General features: G+C 54.0%; 1 protein-coding gene across 3 annotated transcripts in view; it reads left to right on the top strand.

Annotated features, from left to right (window-relative positions):
• LAMB3 (laminin subunit beta 3) overlaps positions 1-19,288 on the top strand; it is a 148,734-nt gene that overhangs the window by 124,858 nt on the left and 4,588 nt on the right. For all 3 annotated transcript variants that reach the window (XM_029069489.1, XM_039912512.1, XM_029069490.2), the window contains 14 exons: positions 735-926; positions 1,736-1,799; positions 3,107-3,300; positions 3,996-4,110; positions 5,080-5,268; positions 6,634-6,789; positions 9,720-9,916; positions 10,256-10,367; positions 11,168-11,549; positions 12,222-12,385; positions 12,556-12,776; positions 14,730-14,927; positions 15,911-16,055; positions 16,640-16,847. In XM_029069489.1, coding sequence (XP_028925322.1) covers positions 735-926; positions 1,736-1,799; positions 3,107-3,300; positions 3,996-4,110; positions 5,080-5,268; positions 6,634-6,789; positions 9,720-9,916; positions 10,256-10,367; positions 11,168-11,549; positions 12,222-12,385; positions 12,556-12,776; positions 14,730-14,927; positions 15,911-16,055; positions 16,640-16,847 — 2,537 coding nt within the window. The remainder of the gene's footprint in view (positions 1-734; positions 927-1,735; positions 1,800-3,106; positions 3,301-3,995; positions 4,111-5,079; positions 5,269-6,633; positions 6,790-9,719; positions 9,917-10,255; positions 10,368-11,167; positions 11,550-12,221; positions 12,386-12,555; positions 12,777-14,729; positions 14,928-15,910; positions 16,056-16,639; positions 16,848-19,288) is intronic.

Below are 19,288 nucleotides of genomic sequence, written 5' to 3'. Positions count from 1 at the left end.
TATTTCCAAGTACTGTACTACGCGCTGGGGGAGATGAAATACAATCAGTTCCCATCCCATATGGGGATCACAGTCCATGTGGGAGGGAGAACAATATTTAGTTTCCGTTTTATAGAAGAGGAAACTGAGGGAAAGAGAAGTGGGGAAGCAGCATGACCTAGTGGAAAGAGCATGGGCCTGGGAGTCAGAGGACCTGGGTTCTAATTCTGATTCCACCACTTGTCTGCTCTGTGGCTTTGGGCAAGTCTCTTAATTTCTCTGTGTCTCAGATTTTACCTCATCTGTAAAATGGGGATTGAGATGTGAGCCCTAAGTGGGACAGGGACTTTGTCCAACGTAATTATTTTGTATCTACCCCAGCATTTAGTACGATGCTGGTACCTAGTAATTGCTTAAAAAGTACCATTAATAAAAAAAAAAGTGAAGTGCCTTGACCAGCGTGTCCCTGTTTAATGAGAGACCGGCGGTGAGGGGCAGACTGAAGTCAGGAGAGAGAATGGGGATAGGAGAGAAACCGCAGGGGAGAGTTGGGAGGCAGAGGAAAGACCAGAGGCAGGGAGTCCTGTAAGGAGGCCACTGCAGGAGTCCAGCCGGGAGATCAGGACAGTGGCTATTAGGATGGAGAGAAGCTGGTGGAACTGGGGGGGATACTCTGAGGGTGGCAGAAGCCAGTGGCCCTGCCTCCAGAGTGTCCCACTCCTGATCTGGCCTTTCTGGCTGCTGCTCTGGTCCAGGGTCCGCTGCCAGCCGGCATGCTGATCGAACGCTCCACGGATTTCGGGAAGACATGGAGAGTGTACCAGTACCTGGCTCTGGACTGTGCCAGGACCTTCCCCCACCTCCATCAGGGCCAGCCTGAGAGTTGGCAGGATATCCGCTGCCAGGAGTTGACCCCGCAGCCTGGCAGGAACTCCCAATCAGGGAAGGTATGGTCCGCGAGCACCCAGAACCGCGTCGGGGGGCAGAGGGGAGGAAGGAAAGGGAGAGTCTGCAGAGAGCTTGGGTTAACTCTTCCCCTTGGAACCGAGCCAGATCCGAGGCAGGGGCCCCTAGCCTGACCTCCCCCTTCCCTCCTGGACCGAGGACTGCTTACCCACTCCTCCACCCCCACCACCGATACACACCTTTCCCCCGCCGTCCCACCGGCCTTTCCCTCTTTCCCCTTTCCTACCCTTCTGGCCACGAACCCACAGGCAAGTGGAAGTCCCTTGCTAGGGTGGGGAAAATGACCTGGAATGTAGGCAAGCTGGGGATGGAGGGCAAAATTTTCCTTATTCTGGGAATGGCCTGATTCTTCTCTGACCCTCTGCATGACCTTTCCACTCCCAATGGGTGACCTGAAGTGGCTGAAGAAGGGCAAGGGTGGGGCAAAGCCACGGGTTTGTGAATAACATTGGTTGGAAGGTGGGGGGAAGGGGTAGGGGAGAAGCCGTAGGATGGAGGAAAGCCCTTGGCTAGTGAGAGTAGGCAAGGGAATGGGATGAAGCCATAGAGTGGATGGAAACCACTGGCTTAGAGGGAGTGGGCAAGGGGCTGGGGAGAGGCCGTGGGCAATTCCCCTCAGAGAGGGGAACCTGCTGCCCCTTCGACAAACCAGCCAGATCCTCCTCTCCTGTTGTTTCCTTGGCCCTGCAACCCCTGAGAATTTTGTTGGAAGGATAAGGGAGACCCCGGGACAGACACTGGCTCTCCCCCAACCCCTTCAGTGGGTGTCCACATCTTCTCTTCTCCGCAGGTCCAGCTGAACATCCTGAACCTGACATCCGAAATCTCCGCTTCTCGAAGCCAGAAAATCCATGGTATAGCCAGCTCCATCAGGGGCTCAGAGTCGGAGGAAGGGCAAAGAAGGGTCTTGCAGTGTGTGTGTGTGTGTGTGTGTGTGTGTGTGTGTGTGTTGGGGGGTTGTGGGGGAAGATGGCGGGAGGTGAAGACTGGGACCCTACCTTGAATCCTAGTCCAAATCTGGGTAATAGGGAATAATAATAATAATAATAATTGTGGTATTTGTTAAGTGCTTACTATGTTCCAGGCACTGTGCTAAGCTCTGGGGTAGATAGAAGCAAACTGAGTTGGACACAGTCCTTATCCCATGTGGGGCTCACAGTCTCAATCCCCATTTTACAGATGAGGTAACTGAGGCACAGAGAAGTGAAGTGACTAGCCCAAGGTCACACAGCAGACAAATGGTGGAGCGGGGAATGGAACCCGTGACCTCCTGACTCCCTGGCCCATTCCCTATTAAAAGCAATTAAAAGAACTCAACGTATTCCAAGCAGACTTTGACGCAGGGGCCAAAGGAGCACCAAAGCTCTCCGGGCCTCTAGACTGTAAGCTCATTGTGGGCAGGGAACTTGTCTATCAATTCTGTTATAGCGTACTCTCCCAAGAGCTTAGTACAGTGCACCGTACACAGTAATCACTCAATACGTGCAATTAATTGATCGACTGATTGACCCAGCTGTGACCCGGAGGGGTACAGTCTGTCCTCCTACCAACCCCTGGGGTAGCAAAACTATCCCGTCTGGGATGGCTATGAAAACTGCAGCTAGTTGGAGCTGGTCAGACGTGGGCAGCTTCAGGTGGCAGGCCTAGACGCCGGGATTAAACAACACGTTAGGCAACCTGTTCTGCCACAGATCCTTCTGGGAGCCACTCCTCTCCAACCCCTCTCCCCTCCCCTCTACCTCCTCCCCCTAATCCCCCACGGTACAGATTCCTGGCACTTTCAGAATGCTAGTGCCAGTTATTCAGCTTGTAATTGGAGAAGACAGTGACGGCAGATAATTTTAAGAGCGTTCAATTCCTGGGTCCGCAGAGGGATGTGGATGGGCAAGAGTGTGTTAGGATTTTGACAGCAATTCTCTTTGGGAGAGAGTAATGTTTCCATCCCTCGCTGAGCGTAGGGGGGCTTGGGGAGGTGGGCTAGGGGCTCCTGGGTGCTCAGAGGACATGTATCATTTGGGGACTGAAGGAAGAGTACTGCCCCTCATCCCTTGAGCTTGGGGTGACTCACCTATCTGGTCCTCCTAATTTCTCTCTGCTTCCTTCCTCCCTTCCACCTTCCTCTCCCATTTCTCCCCACACGGTCCACCTTTGCCTTGCTCAGAGCTGGGGGAGTTCACCAACCTGCGAATCAACTTCACCGGATTTGGCCCCCAGCCCCAGAGGGGCCAACGCCCACCCAACTCCTTTTATGCCGTCTCTCAGCTGCGGCTACACGGAAGCTGTTTCTGCAATGGCCATGCCGACCGCTGTGTCTCTGCTGGTGGGAGGCCAGCTGACCCCTCCATGGAGGTGCAGGTAATGGCCCCAGGGAGACCAGGAGGCGGGATGGCTCGTGTCAGGCGGGAGAGGAGGCTAGCTTCAGGAGGGAGAGGAGGCTGGTGTCGGGAGAGAGAGGAGGTTAGTGTCAGGAGGAGCAGGAAAAGGCTAATGTCAGAAGGAGGAGGAAGAGGAGAAGGATTCATTCATTCATTCATTTAATTGTTTTTATTGAGAGCTTACTGTGTGCAGAGCACTGGACTACGCGCTTGGGAAAGTGCAAAATAACAATGAACAGACACATTCCCTGCCCACAGCGAGTTTACAGTGTAAAGGAAGAGGAGCTGGTGTCAGGAGAGAGAGGAGGTTAGTGTTGGGGAAAGGAGGAGGAGAAGGAAGAGGAGGAGACTAGTGTTATGTGGGAGAAGAGGCTAGTGTCGAGGGTGGAAGGAGACTAGCGTTGGGAGGTGGAGGAGCTACTGTCAGGATGGAGAGGAGGCTAGTCTCGGGAGGAAGAGAAAGTGACTAGTGCTGGTAGGAGGAGGAGGAGGCTAGTGTTGGGAGGAGGTGGAGGCTAGTGACGGGAGGGAGAGGAAGCCGGTGTCGGGAGGGAATGGAGGCTAGAGCTAGGAAGGAAAGGCTAGTGATGGGAGGGAACTATGGGTTGGGTGTGGGAAGAGGCTGAAAGGGAAAAGGAAGGCCCAATGGCCCTGTGATGTTTCTTCCCGGTCCAGGATGTCTGTGTCTGCCAGCACCACACCACCGGCCCCAACTGTGATCGCTGTGAAGCCTTCTACAATGACCGGCCGTGGAGCCCCGCCGAAGACCAGAACCCCCATGAGTGCCAGAGTACGGATGCCTCCGCCACAATCACTGTCTCCCCCAGCGCATATTGTGACTCTTGGTCTTGATTTTCCCAAATGTACAGTGGGCTCAATCACACCCTCTCCGTCTTCATAATCACGATAATAATAATAGTGATAATTGTGGCATTTGCTAATCCCTTTACGCCAACCAGTGAACTAAGCCCTGGGGTAGATACCAGGAACTCAAGTTGGACAGATGGATTTCACAGTCTGAGCGGGAGGGAGAATAGGCATTGAATCCCCATTTTACAGATGAGGGAACCGAGGCCCAGAAAAGTTAAAAGTCTTACCCAAGGCCATGCAGCAGATAAACGGCAGAGACAGGGTTAGAACCCAAGTCTTCTGACTCCCAGGTCTGTGCTCTTTCCACTAGCCCACGTTATTTCTTCTTCGTGCTTATCCTCAGGTCCCTGTTCTGTCGGTGTTTCCCGACACCTGGACCGTGCTCCTGTCCTTATTCCTTAGCGTTCCCGTCTCTGCACGCCACCCATTCCTTGTTCCTAGCCCATCCTGTGGTTGTCTTCAGGGGCTAGCCCTGGCAGCACAAACTTCATGCTTCAGTGCCATGAAACCCTGGGCATTTGGGACCCAGGCCGCGGGCTGGCGCCAGGGCAGGGGCATCTTTCATCTGGGGTGGGTGTAGGGCTGGGGGAGTGCTTACACGGCCCTTGTGACAAGAGTATGGGCTTGGGAGTCAGAGGACCTCGGTTCTAATCTCAGCCCCGCCCCTTGTCTGTTGTGTGATCTTCAACAAGTCACTTACCTCAACAGCCTCATCTGTAAAACGGGGATTAAGACTGTGAGCCCCATGTAGGGCAGGGACTGTGTCCAACCTGATTACCTGGTCCCTACCCCAGTACTTAGAACAGTGCTTGGGACATAGTAAGCGCTCAACAAGTACCATAAAAAAAAAGGACTAACCTGTCTGACACCACCTTTCCCTCCCTCCCAGGGTGCAACTGCAACGGGCACTCTGAGACGTGCCACTTCGACCCGAATGTGTTCGCGGCCAGCGGCGGAGTCAGCGGGGGGGTCTGCGACCACTGCCGGGACCACACGGAAGGGACAAACTGTGACAGGTGCCAGCTGTACTACTTCCGGAACCGCCGCCCGGGAGCCTCCGTCGAGGAATTCTGTATCCGTGAGTCCCGAGCCCATCGCCCCTCCTTCAGCCTCTCCCTGCCAGGCTCTCCTGTCCTCTGCCTTCTCTCCAACTCGTTCAATTATTTATTCCTATTTATCAAACGCTTACTGTGTGCAGAACACTGAACTAAGCGCTTGGGAGAGAACAACGTGACAATAAACAGACCCATTCGCTGCCCACGATGAGCTTACAGTCTAGAGGGAGAGACAGACATTAATATAAATAAATTACAGGTATGTACGTGAGTGCCGTTGGGGCTGGGAGAGGGGAAGGAATGAAGGGAGTAAGTCAGGATGACGCGGGAGGGAGAAGGAGAAGAGGAAAGGAGGGCTTAGTCTGGGAAAGCCTCATTCATTCATTCATTCATTCAATAGTATTTTTTGAGCGCTTACTATGTGCAGAGCACTGTACTAAGCGCTTGGAATGTATAAATCGGTAACAGATAGAGGTAGTCCTTGCTCTCTGACGGGCTTACGGTCTCATCGGGGGAGAGGGACGGACAAGAACAATGGCAGTAAATAAAATCAAGGGGAAGAACATCTCATTGAAGCAATAGCAAATAAATAGAATCAGGGTGATGTACATCTCATTAACAAAATAAATAGGGTGATGAAGATATATACAGTCGAGCGGACGAGTACGGTGCCGAGGGGAGGGGACGGGAAGGGGGAGGAGCAGAGGGAAAGCGGGGAGAAGAGGGTTTAGCTGCGGAGAGGTGAAGGGGGGGTAGAGGGAGCAGAGGGAAAGGGGGAGCTCAGTCTGGGAAGGCCTCTTGGAGGAGGTGAGCTGTAAGTAGGGTTTTGAAGAGGGGAAGAGAATGAGTTTGGCGGAGGTGAGGAGGGAGGGCTCCTTGGAAGAGCCATGCCTTCAATAAGGCTTTGAAGTGGGGGAGAGTGATTGTCTGTTGGATATGAAGAGGGAGGGCGTTCTAGGCCAGAGGCAGGACGTGGGCGAGAGATGGGCAGTGAGATGGATGAGATGGAGGAACTGTGAGAAAGTTGGCATTAGAGTCACTAGCCCACACCACTTCTCTCTCCCCCCAACTCCCTCTTCAGTCTACATCATCTCTGCACTTGGATCTGTATCTTTTGGACACTTAGTCTTCACCCCACCCTCAGCCCCATACCACTCATGTACATACCCAGAAGTTATCTATTTCTATTACTGTCTCTTCCACATTCTCAGATTTTAAGCTCCTTGTGGGCAGGGAACATCTCCCCCTCGCTGAGCGCAGTGCTCTGCACCCAGAAAGCACTCGCTAAATACCACTGATGGATCGATAGATAATCTGGGCCCCTCCCCTTACCCGCCGCGTGACCCCGAGACAAGAGCGGGTACCAAGTCCGAGTGGGTGTTTTTCAGCCTGTGAGTGTGATCCGGATGGCGCGGTGCTGGGAGTCCCCTGTGACCCGCTCAGCGGGCAATGTGTGTGCAAGAAGAACGTCCACGGCGAGCGCTGTGACCTGTGCAAGCCGGGCTTCACCGGGCTCAGCGTCGCCAACCCGCAAGGCTGCAGCCGTGAGTGAGGGGCCGGGGGCGGGGAGGGGGACCGATGGAGTGGGGAGGGGGCCGGACGTCAGGGGCTTGGAGACTGTGGAGGCCAGACGGGGGAGTGGGAGGGCCCGGGGGTCATGGTTGAGGAAGCGGCATGGCCTCGTGAAAAGAGCACGGACCTGGGAGTCAGAAGGACCTGGGTTTTAATCCCCACTCTGCCTCAGTTACCTCATCTGTAAAATACTGAAGACCGTGAGCCCATCTGGGACAGGGACTGTGTCCGACCTGATTCGCTTGTATCCACCCCAGCGCTTAGTAGTACCTGGTTGCCACTGTTGTTATTAGTGGAAAAGATCGCAGGGCCCGGGAATCAGAGGATAATAATGTTGGTATTCGTTAAGCGCTTACTGTGTGCAGAGCACTGTTCTAAGCGCTGGGGGGGATACAGGGCGATCAGGTCGGCCCACGTGAGGCTCGCGGTTAATCCCCATTTTACAGATGAGGTAACTGAGGCACAGAGAAGTGAAGTGACTCGCCCACCGTCACACAGCTGACAGGTGGCAGAGCCGGGAGTCGAACTCATGACCTCTGACGCCGAAGCCCGGGCTCTTTTCCACTGAGCCACGCTGCTTCTGGGTTCTAATTCCGGTTCCACCACTTGTCAGCTGTGTGGCCTTGGGCAAGTCACTTCACTTAACCAAACCTCAATTCCCTCACCTGTAAAATGGGGATTAGGACCGTGAGCCCCGTGTGGGACGGGGGCTGTGTGGAATCCGAAGCTCGCTGTGGGCAGGGAACGATTCCGTCCAGTCGGTTGTACCGGATTCTCCCGAGCGCTTAGTTCAGTGCTCTACACACAGGAAACGCTCGATAAATGCCATTGATTGATTGACTGAAGGAAGGGCCGTCGGCTCCAGCAGAGGAGGGAGGGACTGTTCGAGATTCCATCACTCTGCTTTTCCCCCTGGAGCTCGCGTTGCTGCCCGATGTTTCAGAGCCTGGGGCCTCCGTACCTCCTGAGGGATGGTTCTTCTTCTTATATTTAAGTGCTTACTATGTGCCAGGCACTGTACTAAGCGCTGGGGTGAATACGAGCAAATCAGATTGGACACAGTCCCTGTCCCAAGCAGGGCTCACTGTCTCAATCCCCATTTCATAGATGAGGTAACTGAGGCACAGATAAGTGAAGTGACTTGGCCAAGGTCACACAGCGGACAACTGGCAGAGCGCTGATTAAAACCCATGACCTTCTGGTTCCCAGGCCCGTGCTCTATCCACCGCCTCACGCGCATCCCTGGTTGTTCTACGCAGGGTCTCCCACCCGGCCTCAGCCTCCCTGATTCTCCAGAGCGTTGGGAAATCGATTGATCGATCTGTTGATTGATCCGCTGATGGAAAGGGTTTGCCTCATCAGGCCTCCGTGGAGGCCGCTCAGGGAGAGCGCAGCAAGTAGAGAAGCAGCGTGGCTCAGTGGAAAGAGCAAGGGCTTAGGAGTCAAGGGTCATGGGTTCGAATCCCGGCTCCGCCACCTGTCAGCTGTGTGACTTTGGGCAAGTCACTTCACTTCCTGGTGCCTCAGTTACCTCATCTGTAAAATGGGGATTAAGACGGTGAGCCTTATGTGGGACAAGCAGCGTGGCCCAGTGGAAAGAGCCCGGACTCGGGAGTCAGAGGTCATGGGTTCGAATCCCGGCTCCGCCACCTGTCAGCTGTGTGACTGTGGGCAAGTCACTTCCCTTCTCGGTGCCTCAGTTACCTCATCTGTAAAATGGGAATGAACTGGGAGCCTCACGTGGGACCACCTGATGACCCTGTATCTCCCCCAGCGCTTAGAACAGTGCTCTGCACATAGTAAGCGCTTAACAAATGCCAACATTATTATTACCCCGTATCCACCCCAGTGCTTAGAACAGTGCGCGGCACATAGTTTCTGCACCATGCTCCGCAGAGAGGCTCCAGCAGGGGGCAGCACAGGGCTAGATTTGGTGGCGACGAGGCCCTCGGTCAATGGTATTTCTTAAGCTCCCACTGTGTGCTGAGCGCTGGACTAAGTACTTGGGAGAATACACTGAACACACCCTAACCCTGCCTTCAGAGAGCTTACAAGACTGTGGAAACGGGAAGAGAGACGGTCACTCATTAGCAACGCCTAGACAGTCAGGGTTTGCTTAGCACAGTGCTCCGCGCAAAGTGAACGCTCAATAAATACCAAGGTTGATGACGATATTGATGATGATAGCAATTGCTCCTGAGAAAAAGACCCCGCCCCTTCTTGAGGCTGGAGCAAGGGGCTCCTGTGCAAGGAGCGGAGAAGCGGGAAGAACAAGGGCGATGACGTCGATATAATAATGTTGGTATTTGTTAAGCGCTTACTGTGTGCAGAGCACTGTCCTGAGCGCTGGGGTAGGTACAGGGTAATCAGGTTGTCCCTCGTGAGGCTCGCAGTTAACCCCCATTTTACAGATGAGGTAACTGAGGCACAGAGAAGTGAAGTGACTTGCCCACTGTCACACAGCTGCCAAGTGGCAGAGCCGGGATCCGACCTGGGGACCAGGTGGGCAGCCCCCGCGAGAGAAGAGAGTGATCTCAGAAGCCCGTGCTCTTCCCCACCACCCGGGATTTTTATTTTTTGGAGTGATATTTAAGCACTATCTATGTGCCACGCACTGTTCTAAGCGCCGGGGTAGATACATGGCAATGAGGTTGGACCCAGTCCAAGTCCCACATGGGGCTCACAGTCTTAATCCCCATTTTGCAAATGAGGAACGGAGAAGTGAAGTGACTTGTTCAAGGTCACCCGGCAGACGGGTGACAGAGCCAGGTTTAGAACCCAGGTCCTTCTGACTCCCAAGCTTGTGCTCTGTCAACCGAACCGCGTTCGCCGAAGTCCGAGCCCCATTCCGGGGTCTCCCTGCCGCGTCCTCCGGGGTCATGTGCCATCTCTTGCCTTTCAGGCTGTGACTGCGATGACTTGGGGTCCCGACAGGACATGCCTTGCGACGAAGAGAGTGGGAAATGCCTGTGCCTGCCCAATGTGGTGGGACCCAGGTGTGACCAGTGTGCCCCAGGCTACTGGGGGATTGCTAGGGGCCGGGGCTGTCAGCCATGCATGTGTGACCCCCGCACCTCCCTCAGCCCTCAATGTAACCAGGTATGATCTTGGGCCTGGAGTGGGTGGAGCTCAAGGGCCCCTGGCCCCTCGCTCCCCAGCGTCGGTGGGGAGGACTGGACTGGGGGCAGGTCCCTGCAGCCCGGGGTCTCCCTCTGTGAAATCTCCACACTTGTTCTGGGGTTGGAGGGATGGGAGGAAGAGTGGCGAGCTGGGTCTTTGCAGCCCCTTCGTGAAGTCCCCATGCCTTCTTCTGGCCCCAGGATGGCGGGGAGGGAAGTGGGGGGCTTCCCTGCGGCCTGGGGTCCCCTTCTCTGAGGTCTCCGTGACTTGTCACGGGCTCCGATCCAGCCCACCCCTGATGGGGCTTTCTGGGTCCAGTTGACAGGCCAGTGTTCGTGCCGGGACGACTATAAGGGCTTGACCTGTTCGGCTGCCGCGATCCGCACGTGTCCAGACAGGGAATATGGCCTTGATGGGTCAGGATGCCGAGGTGAATGCCGTCTGCCGGGAGGACCCGGGTTGGGGAGGGTTGCGGGCATCCGCACGGGGGTACTGTAGCCAGTCACGTGGGTGGTACTGTGGCATGGGTTGCCTGACCGTGTCGGGGTGTAGGTCTCTGCAGTAGGTGCTTGAGCCTGGGCACATGTCTTCCTCTGGGTATATGGATGTAGCTGTGTGGGTCCTTGTAGGAGAGTGAGAGAAAGGGAGATGGAGGGAGGGAGCCAGCAGGGGTTTGCATGCATAAATTCCAGACTCAAGGGGCTTTAAAAAATCCGGCCAGTCATGTCAAATGCAAAATGGGGGAATCCCCACCTGTTCATCTGCCCTAAAAACTCACCTCTGGAGAATAGGCAGGTGATGGGGTGTGCCTGTGTGCATGTGTATGTGTGTGTGTGTGTGTGAGAGAGAGAGAGAGAGAGAGAGAGAGAGAAAGAGAGAGGGAGGGAGACACACACCCATATTCCCTTATTTCTCCTCTTGGGAGACCCAAAACTATGCCTTTCTATCCTCCAGCCTCTCAGAATCCCAATATTCCCAGATCAGATAGCGATGTCTCTGTTGGGCAGGAAAGGAGCAGGGGGATTGATTGGGAAAATGAGGCCCAGAGATAGAGGGGGCTTATTGCCCTTAGCCTCCCTGTGATTCCAGAAGGGACTCAGTTGACCTCCCTCCCAGTCAAGTACTCGTCTCAGATAGCAGCACTGCTGCTCCTCTGAAGGATCTCCCCCTCCCACCCACCCCGAACTGGGTCCCTCCTGCCTTGACCCTCCCTCCCGCTCCCTCCGACAGCTTGCGACTGTGACTTCCGGGGGACGGAGGAGCAGGGCTGCGACAAGGTCACGGGTCGGTGCCTCTGCCGGCCGGGCCTCTCCGGTCCCCGCTGTGACCAGTGCCAGCGCGGCTCCTGTGGCCATTTCCCTTTCTGCCCGGCCTGCCACTCCTGCTTCCAGGACTACGACGAAGCCCTCCGGCGGCAGGCCTATCACCTCACCAACATGCGCAATGCCACCTCCGGGGGGTGGCCGGGGGCCGGGGGGGCCGGAGCCCCCCGGCTGGATGCCCGGATCGCATGGGCGGAAGGCACCGTCCGTCAGATCCAGGCCATCCTCAGCAGCCCCTTAGTCACGGAAGAGGAGCTGGCCCAAGCGGCCAATGTGATTTCTTCCACCAGGTGAGCCTGACCCGCTCGATCAGTCCATCAGATGATGGTATTTAATGAGTCCTTACTGGGTGCAAACAATCAATCGAGCACTGTACTAAGCATTTCGGAGAGTACAATATGATAGAGTTGGTATAAATGAACCAATCCTATTTATTAAGCGCTTACTATATGCAGAGCAGTGTACTAAGCTCTTGGAAGAGTACAACAGAATTAGCAGATGCATCTTCCAGTCTAGAGGCGAGCTTAGTGTACAATCCTGAGAGGCAAGATTCCTGCCCACAAGGAGCTTACAGACTAGGTGGGGAGACAAACATTAAAATAAATTACAGGTGGATACTGCCTCCAAGCCATGTTCCCTGCCACCTTTTCTCCTGCCCCTTTGGGGCCTTTAAAGCCTTAGGATTAAGTTTCCTGTGTAATGTTTAACGAGATTTGCTTGTATCCACCCCAGTACTTAGAACAGTGCTCGGCACATAGTAAGTCCTTAACAAGTGCACCAATTATTATTATTATTATTATTATTACCCCAGGGTTTAGTACAGTGCTGGGCACGACGTAAGCACTTAAGAGCAGTAATAGGTTTTATTAGGGCTTAATGAGGGAGAGGACTGTATTAAGTGCTGGGACAGAATGCAAAGGCAAGAGGTAGACTCGAACTGACGGACCCTTCCCTTCTTCCAGGAGGATTCTACAGAGCCTGAGACCTGATTTTCCCTTTGAGGAGGAGACTGTGTTCCTGTCAGAGCAGCCGAAGACCCTGAACCAGGAATTCGAGGCCCTCTCCCGCCTGTACCAGAGCCAGAAGAACCAGTTTGAGCAAGGGAGCAGCAGCCTGGATCCCTTAGGTAAAGGAAGCAGGGGATCTAGGCACCCAGGGGCCAAGGGGAAGGGCCTACACCCTGAGCTTTCCAGAGGACCGGGATAGGGACCCGAAGGCCAGACCCAACGCTCCCCATCCGGATATACGGTCCCAGTCTCGTTGTCCTGCCCCTCAGCTTCCATGTCTTTCCCCAAGAACCCCTCAGGATCATCAACTCGGCCTATCAGAGGTCGACTGAGGCCAGCCGGCAGGTGACCGACAGCTCTCACCAGCTGCAGCAGGCCCAGGAGATCCGGAGAGAGGCGGAACGGCTGGAGGGGCAGCTGCCCAGTGGTGGGGGCATTGGAGACTTGGGCTTGGAGGCCTTGAAGCGAGAGATGGGCTCCCTCCCCGACCTGACTCCCACCAGCAACAAGGTGAGGCTTGGAGCCCTGTTCCCTAATCCCCTCGTCCTTGTCATTCTGCTCCTCCTCCTCATCCTTCTCCTCCTCTCTGGTCCTTGCCCTAGTCCCCAGCCCGGTTTCTCTCAGATTCACCTTGGGTTGTGAGTTGTCCGCCGCCCCCCGCCCACCACCGCACCCCCAGAATGCTTATTAGTTACCATGGAGACCAGCTTCCGGTCACTGTTGCCGCAGAAACAGCTGGCCGTTTTCTTCCTTGGTCCCGGTTGGGCACATCCATAAGGAGGGCCAGGATGCATCCCCTTTACGAAATGTGCCTGTGCTGTGGATTCAGCGATAGATAATACACATTCGAAAATGATGTACTTATCATTAGAATGTCACAGTGTGTAGAGTCTTATTCTAATATCCCCATTATTCGAATAATTCTAATAATATTATTTGAATAATGGGGATATTATTATTATTATTAGAATTATTCTAATTCCTCTTCCCCTGCTGCTTCTGTCGTTCAATTAATACTCCTTATTGTCAGCCCGCTGAGGGCAGAGCACTGTACTAAGCACCTGGGAGAGTGCATGAAAGGTGAAAGACCCAATCCCTGCCCTCGAGGAGCTTCCAGTCTGATGGAGCCCCCACAGTTCCCCCTCCCACTGCTAGCTGAGTTGAGCTGAGGCTGGAGAACTATGTATTAGGCTCCTCCTAGCCTCACCTGCAGGCCATTCACTTATCCATTCAATAGCATTTATTGAGCACTTACCCTGTACAAAGCATTGTACTAGGTGCTTTGGGAGAGTATAATGCAACAACGAGCAGATACATTCGCTGCCCGTAACGAGCTCAGTTTAGAGAAGGAGGGAAAGTGTGGATTGGGGACTTTGTTAGGCATGGGGATAATAATAATGTTGGTATTTGTTAAGCGCTTACTATGTGCAGAGCACTGTTCTAAGCGCTGGGGGAGATACAGGGTCATCGGGTTGTCCCACGTGAGGCTCACAGTTAATCCCCATTTTACAGATGAGGTAACTGAGGCACAGAGAAGTGAAGTGACTTGCCCACAGTCGGGATGATGGGCAGAACTGAGTCTGAGCCCCTCAATTTCCCACCAGCTGGGCAGCGTCCAAGGGAGGGGAGAAGACTTTAGGGAACCATGTCAGCAGGACAGAGGTTAGAGATGCCCCCACTTCTCCTGGCCTTCAGAATTCCTACCCAGCTTTCCCCAACACCAAATGGGCTAGTAATTTTCAACACCACTGAGCGTCTCCCCAACTTCACCAGAACCTTCCCCTCTTCTACTCTATCTGGTCCCACCTCCCCTCCTTTCCAACTCACTGGGTTCAGAGGCTCCCGGCATCTCTCTGCAGCAGACTCACCCAAACCCTGAGTTCCTAGGAGACCCAGCAGGGAGGGGATGGAAGGCTGAGAAGAGGAAATTCGGTTCATTTCGGGGCTTGAGAAGCAGTATGGCCTAGCGGATAGAGCACAGAGGAGTTAGAAGGTTACGGGTTCTAATCCTGGTTCTGCCACTTGCCTGTTTTGTGACCTGGGGCAAGTTAGTTCATTTCTCTGGGCCTCAGTTCCCTCATCTGAGGGAATTAGATGGGGATTAAGACTGTGAGCCCCATGTGAGACAGGGACTGCGTCTGACTTGATTTGCTTGTATTCCCCCTCACTACTTAGTACAGTGCTTGGCATGTGGTAAGCGCTTAAAAATTACCACAATTATTATTATTATTGTCTCTGCTGATTCACTTTTGGCCTTGGACCCACGAGGTTGCGTTTATTATCTTGGTTCCCATTTCCTTACCCTTTGTCCCCGCTAACCCCAGACAGAGCACGGGTGGATCATGGGCTGGTCCTCAGAGCTAGCTGCCCCCACAGCCCCGAACCCCCACTGGTCCCCAGGAACACCCCCTGAGCCCAGACCCACTGGGTCACCCCACTTACTCCTCTCCCCTCCCGGCGCAGATCTGTGGGGTCAACCGGCTGGAACGCTGCCTTCCAGGAGACTGTCGGGGGACCCTGTGCCCCCGGGACAATGGCACGACCTGCGGCCCCAACTGCAAGGGCACCCTCCCATTGGCGGGCAGTGCCAGCTGGACGGCCCAGAAGACTGCTGAACAACTTAGAAAATTCGAAGCTCAGCTCCACAAAACCATGCAAATGGTAGGCGACGGAGAAGGGGCGGGAGCAGGTGGTGCCGGTGGTGGGAAGGAGGCCCAAAGGACAAAGCCCAGGGACCCTGAGTGACTTCTCCTCCACCCCCTGGGAGAAAAGGGACTTTATTTATGACTAGTGAAATATCTGCCTCTCCACCCTGTGAAGGGATGAGAGTGTTTCTCTTGGAGAAGAGAAGGGCAGGGGCAATACAATCAGCAGGATGCTGACCCACTGTGCCCCATGTCCATAGATTAACAATCGAGAAGAGAGATGATAAAATTGCAGCAAGACGGAAATAGTTTAGTTATAGAGAAGAACAAGTTGTGCGGAATCGGGTCCTGGAAAAGATACCCGGTGATCTTTAGAGGGGCCTATTTCGGTTGGCTGGGTTAGACTATAAACTCAGTATGGGCAGGGATCTTGTCTGCTAATTCTGCTGTATTGTACTCTTCCAAGCTCTTAGTACAGTGCTCTGCACGCCGTAAGCTCTCGGTAAACACCCCTGATTGATTTAGACATCTGCTGACTGGAGGACAGACTAGAAAATCGTCTGATGTCCTTTTCTGCTCCCCGCATCTATGAAATGACCGATTTGGTTCCTCTGAAAAAAGGCAGCATTTTTCTACCCGTTTTAAAGATGAAATAGTTGAGGCACCGAGAGGTGAAATTCCCCCCTCAATGTCACCTTGCCCCTTGTTACCCAAACGTAAAACTCCCGGCGTCTGAGTGCTTGGGAAAGTACAGTAGAGTAAATAGACGGGTTCTCTGTCCTCAAGGAGCTTATGGTCTAAAATCAGTTAGAGGAAGGGGAAGCGAGGGCTCTCCTGGCCCAACCAGGGCCTCTGCCCACTGGCAGTTCCACATGATGTGTGTGGAAGGAGGAGGATAGGGAGGGGCCTGGTTCTCCGGAAGGGGCAGAGAGGCCCGGGGGCCCCACGGGCCTGCTGAGACCCCCCTCTCCCTGTTGCCTGCCCTGGTTTCTGGCTTAGATCCAGGATGCCGAGGAGAGCTCCGCCCAGATCCAGAGCAACGCCAGGCATTTGGAGGCACAGGTGAGCAGCTCCCGCTCGCGGATGGAGGAGGACATTCGCCGCATAAGCCAATTCATCCAGCAAATCCGGGACTTCCTCATGGGTAAGTCTGGTCATCCGTCCTGTGGACGGCGCTGACCCAGGACCCGCCTGGCGGCTCAGGGGAGCCCACCCGCTTCCCTAGCCAGCCTGGGGCAACCCCAGCCCATGACAAGACTCAGTGCCTAGAGTGCCCCTCTTTGTTTTTTATGGTATTTGTTAAGTGCTTACAATGTGCCAGGCACTGCTCTAAGCGCCGGGGTAGGTACCAGCTGACCAGGTTGTCCCGCGTGGTGCACAGAGTCTTAATCCTCACTTTACAAATGAAGTAACTGAGGCACAGAGAAATAAAGTGACTTGCCCATGGTCATACAACAGACAAATAGTGGAGCCAGGATTAGAACCCAGATTCTTCTGACTCTCAAGCCTGTGCCAGTCGGCCACACTGCTTCTCTTTTGAACCCAGTCTCCCTTTTCTGCTGAGGTCATGTGAGCTCCGGTAATATTCCAAGGGCTCCGCTGGTTGGGGAGAGTAGGGGCGGTGTGGGTCAAGCCCCTCGAAATCCCTTTGGAGTGGAGGACCAGGGAAGGCAGGCTTTTCCCTTCTCCACGGGGGACTCCAACCCGGATCCTCCCCACCGTTCCCAGAGGACAGCACCGATGCAGCCACCATCCAGGAGATCAGCAACGAGGTCCTGTCCCTCTGGCTGCCCACTGACACTGCAACCGTCCTGAACAAGATGAAAGAAATCCAAGAGATCGCTGCCCGTCTGCCCAACGTGGACCTGGTGCTGGCCCAGACCAAGCAGGATGTCGCCCGGGCCAGGAAGTTGCAGGAAGAGGCAGAGAAGGCCAGGTAATATTGGCGCTGCTTCCCCCACCAGGGAACCCTCCAAAACAGGCCCCCCTAGAAATGCAAGTGGGCTCCAGCCATCCCCGCGTCCCAGAAATAACCCATATTCACAACCACTTGCTGGGCATCAAAAGGTACCCTGATAAGAAGTCAGTTGGCTATTTACCAGGCTCCACCAGAGAGTCTTCTATCCAGGATCCATTTTTTTCTTCCGTCCAGTTAGTCAGTCATTCGAATTAAGGGCTTACTGGGTGCAGACACTGTACTAAGCACTTGGGCAGTCAGATCTACAGCAGAGAATTAGCTGCTGGAGGGAGAGAGGTTTCTGCCCTTCCAGTCCAGAAACAAATCCAGAGTCAGTCAATCATATTTACTGAGTGGTTACTGTGGGCAGATCACTGTACTAAGTGCTTGGAAGAGTACTTCCCTGACCACACCGAGTTTACAGTAATAATAATAATGATAATGATGTTGGTATCTGTTAAGCACTTACTATGTGCAGAACACTGTTCTGAGCACTGGGATAGATACTAAGCTCAGTGCCCGGCACATTTGAAGTGCTTAACAAATACCACGGTTATTATTACTGCCTCTCCCTGCTGGGTGGGACTACCCATCATTCCAGGGCTGAATGTTCAAAAAGGAGTCACTGGTAACTGGCTGGTCAATTAATCAACCAGTGGTATTTATTGAGTGTTTACTGTGTGGTGAGCACTGTTCTAAGTGCTTGGAAGAGTACGGTGTAATACAGCCGGTAGAGTACAGCTGGTAGACCTGATCCCTGCCGCCCTCGAGGATTTTACAATCTAGTGGGTATACGCAGTGTGTACATTTCCTCAGATTTCCACCGACATATCCCCCGCCTCTGCTCTTCTCCCTCCGATGCCTTTAGCCCCATCCTGGATCAGGCCTGGAAAAAGAATTAGTTGCCTTCCACCAAATCCTGCCCCTTGACTTCTGCTGTTACAGCTGTGACATCACACTGGTTCCCCATGTCATTATTACTACTACTAATAATAACAACAATAGTATTTAAGTGCTTACTCTGTGCCAGATACTGCCCTAAGTGCTGCGGGGGGATACTAGCATCCTTCCTTCATCCTTTCATTCGATCGTATTTATTGAGCGCTTCCTGTGTGCAGAGCACTGTACTGAGCGCTTGGACAATACAATTTGGCCACAGATAGAGACGATCCCTACCCGACAACGAGCTCACAGTCTAGAAGGGGAAGACAGACAACGAGACAAAACAAGTAGACAGGCCTCAACAGCATCAAAATCGATAAAATAGAATTATAGATATGTATATACATCCCTGTTATCGTGTCCCGGGTCCTGGGTAGGTGGTGCCAGAGGGAGGCCTGGGGAGCAGGAGAAACCAGGGTGACGGTAAGAGGGAGGTGGGAAGCAGAAGGCTGAGTGCCGAGTCTCTATTTCCCGGTGCCTTGCTGCGGTGACTAAGCGAGGCAGTGGAATGATTCAGGCCTCCCATCGGCTCCCGGGGTTGGGGAGAGAGTTGGCGCTCACCTCCACGCCTGTAGCGGAGCTGTAACTAGAGCTGTCCGTGAGCCTGAGCATCCACGTCTTCACACTGGCCCCGAGGTCCCTAGCATTCACGTGGAAACCCCTTGGCCCTACCGATTCTTAGTACCTACCCTTGGCCACCCACTTCCTCCTCATCAAGCCCAAACTCCTGGTCACCGGCAGTGTGGCCGAATGGAAAGATCATGGACCTGGGAGTCAGGGGACCCGGGTTCTAATCCCGGCTCTGCCACGTGCCTGCCGGATGACCTTGGGCAAGTCCGTTAATTTCTCGGTGCCTCAGTTTCTTCATCTGCCCAAGGTCACACAGCCGACATGGTCGCCCAGCAGCAGCGGAGCAGGAATTAGAACCCGTGACCTTCTGACTCCCGGTCACGTGCTTTATCCTCTACACAATGCTGGAGATTTGGTTTCAGCTCAAGTATTCTAGGTTTCACTCATTTTGAATGTGCAGAAGCATCTTTTTCCCAACCCCGCCTGTGACGGCAGGCTGGGAGGGGAGCGGCAGGGAGAGGTAGTCCACCTGGGTCACAGGGACCGGAGCAGCAAGGTGTAGTGGCTAGAGCATGGGTCTGGGAATCAGAAATTCATGGGTCCTAGTCCCGGCTCCACCACTTGTCTGCTGTGTGACCTTGGGCAAGTCACTTCACTTCTCTGGGCCTCAGTTCCCTCATCTGTGAAATGGGGATTAAGTCTGCGAGCCCCACGTGGGACAATCTGATTACCTTGTTTCTAGCCCAGTGCTTAGAAGAGTGCTTGGCACATAGTAAGCACTTAACAGATACCATCATCCTTATTATTATTATTTATTTATTGTGGACCCTGGGCCTGTGACTTTTTCCCAACATGATCCTGGGGGAGCCAGGGCACTGAGGGGACGAGGGTCGTGATCCTTCCCCTGC

Source organism: Ornithorhynchus anatinus, chromosome 7 (genome assembly GCF_004115215.2).
Source record: "Ornithorhynchus anatinus isolate Pmale09 chromosome 7, mOrnAna1.pri.v4, whole genome shotgun sequence".
Lineage (NCBI taxonomy): Eukaryota > Metazoa > Chordata > Mammalia > Monotremata > Ornithorhynchidae > Ornithorhynchus > Ornithorhynchus anatinus.
This window is presented reverse-complemented; position numbering and strand designations above follow the sequence as displayed.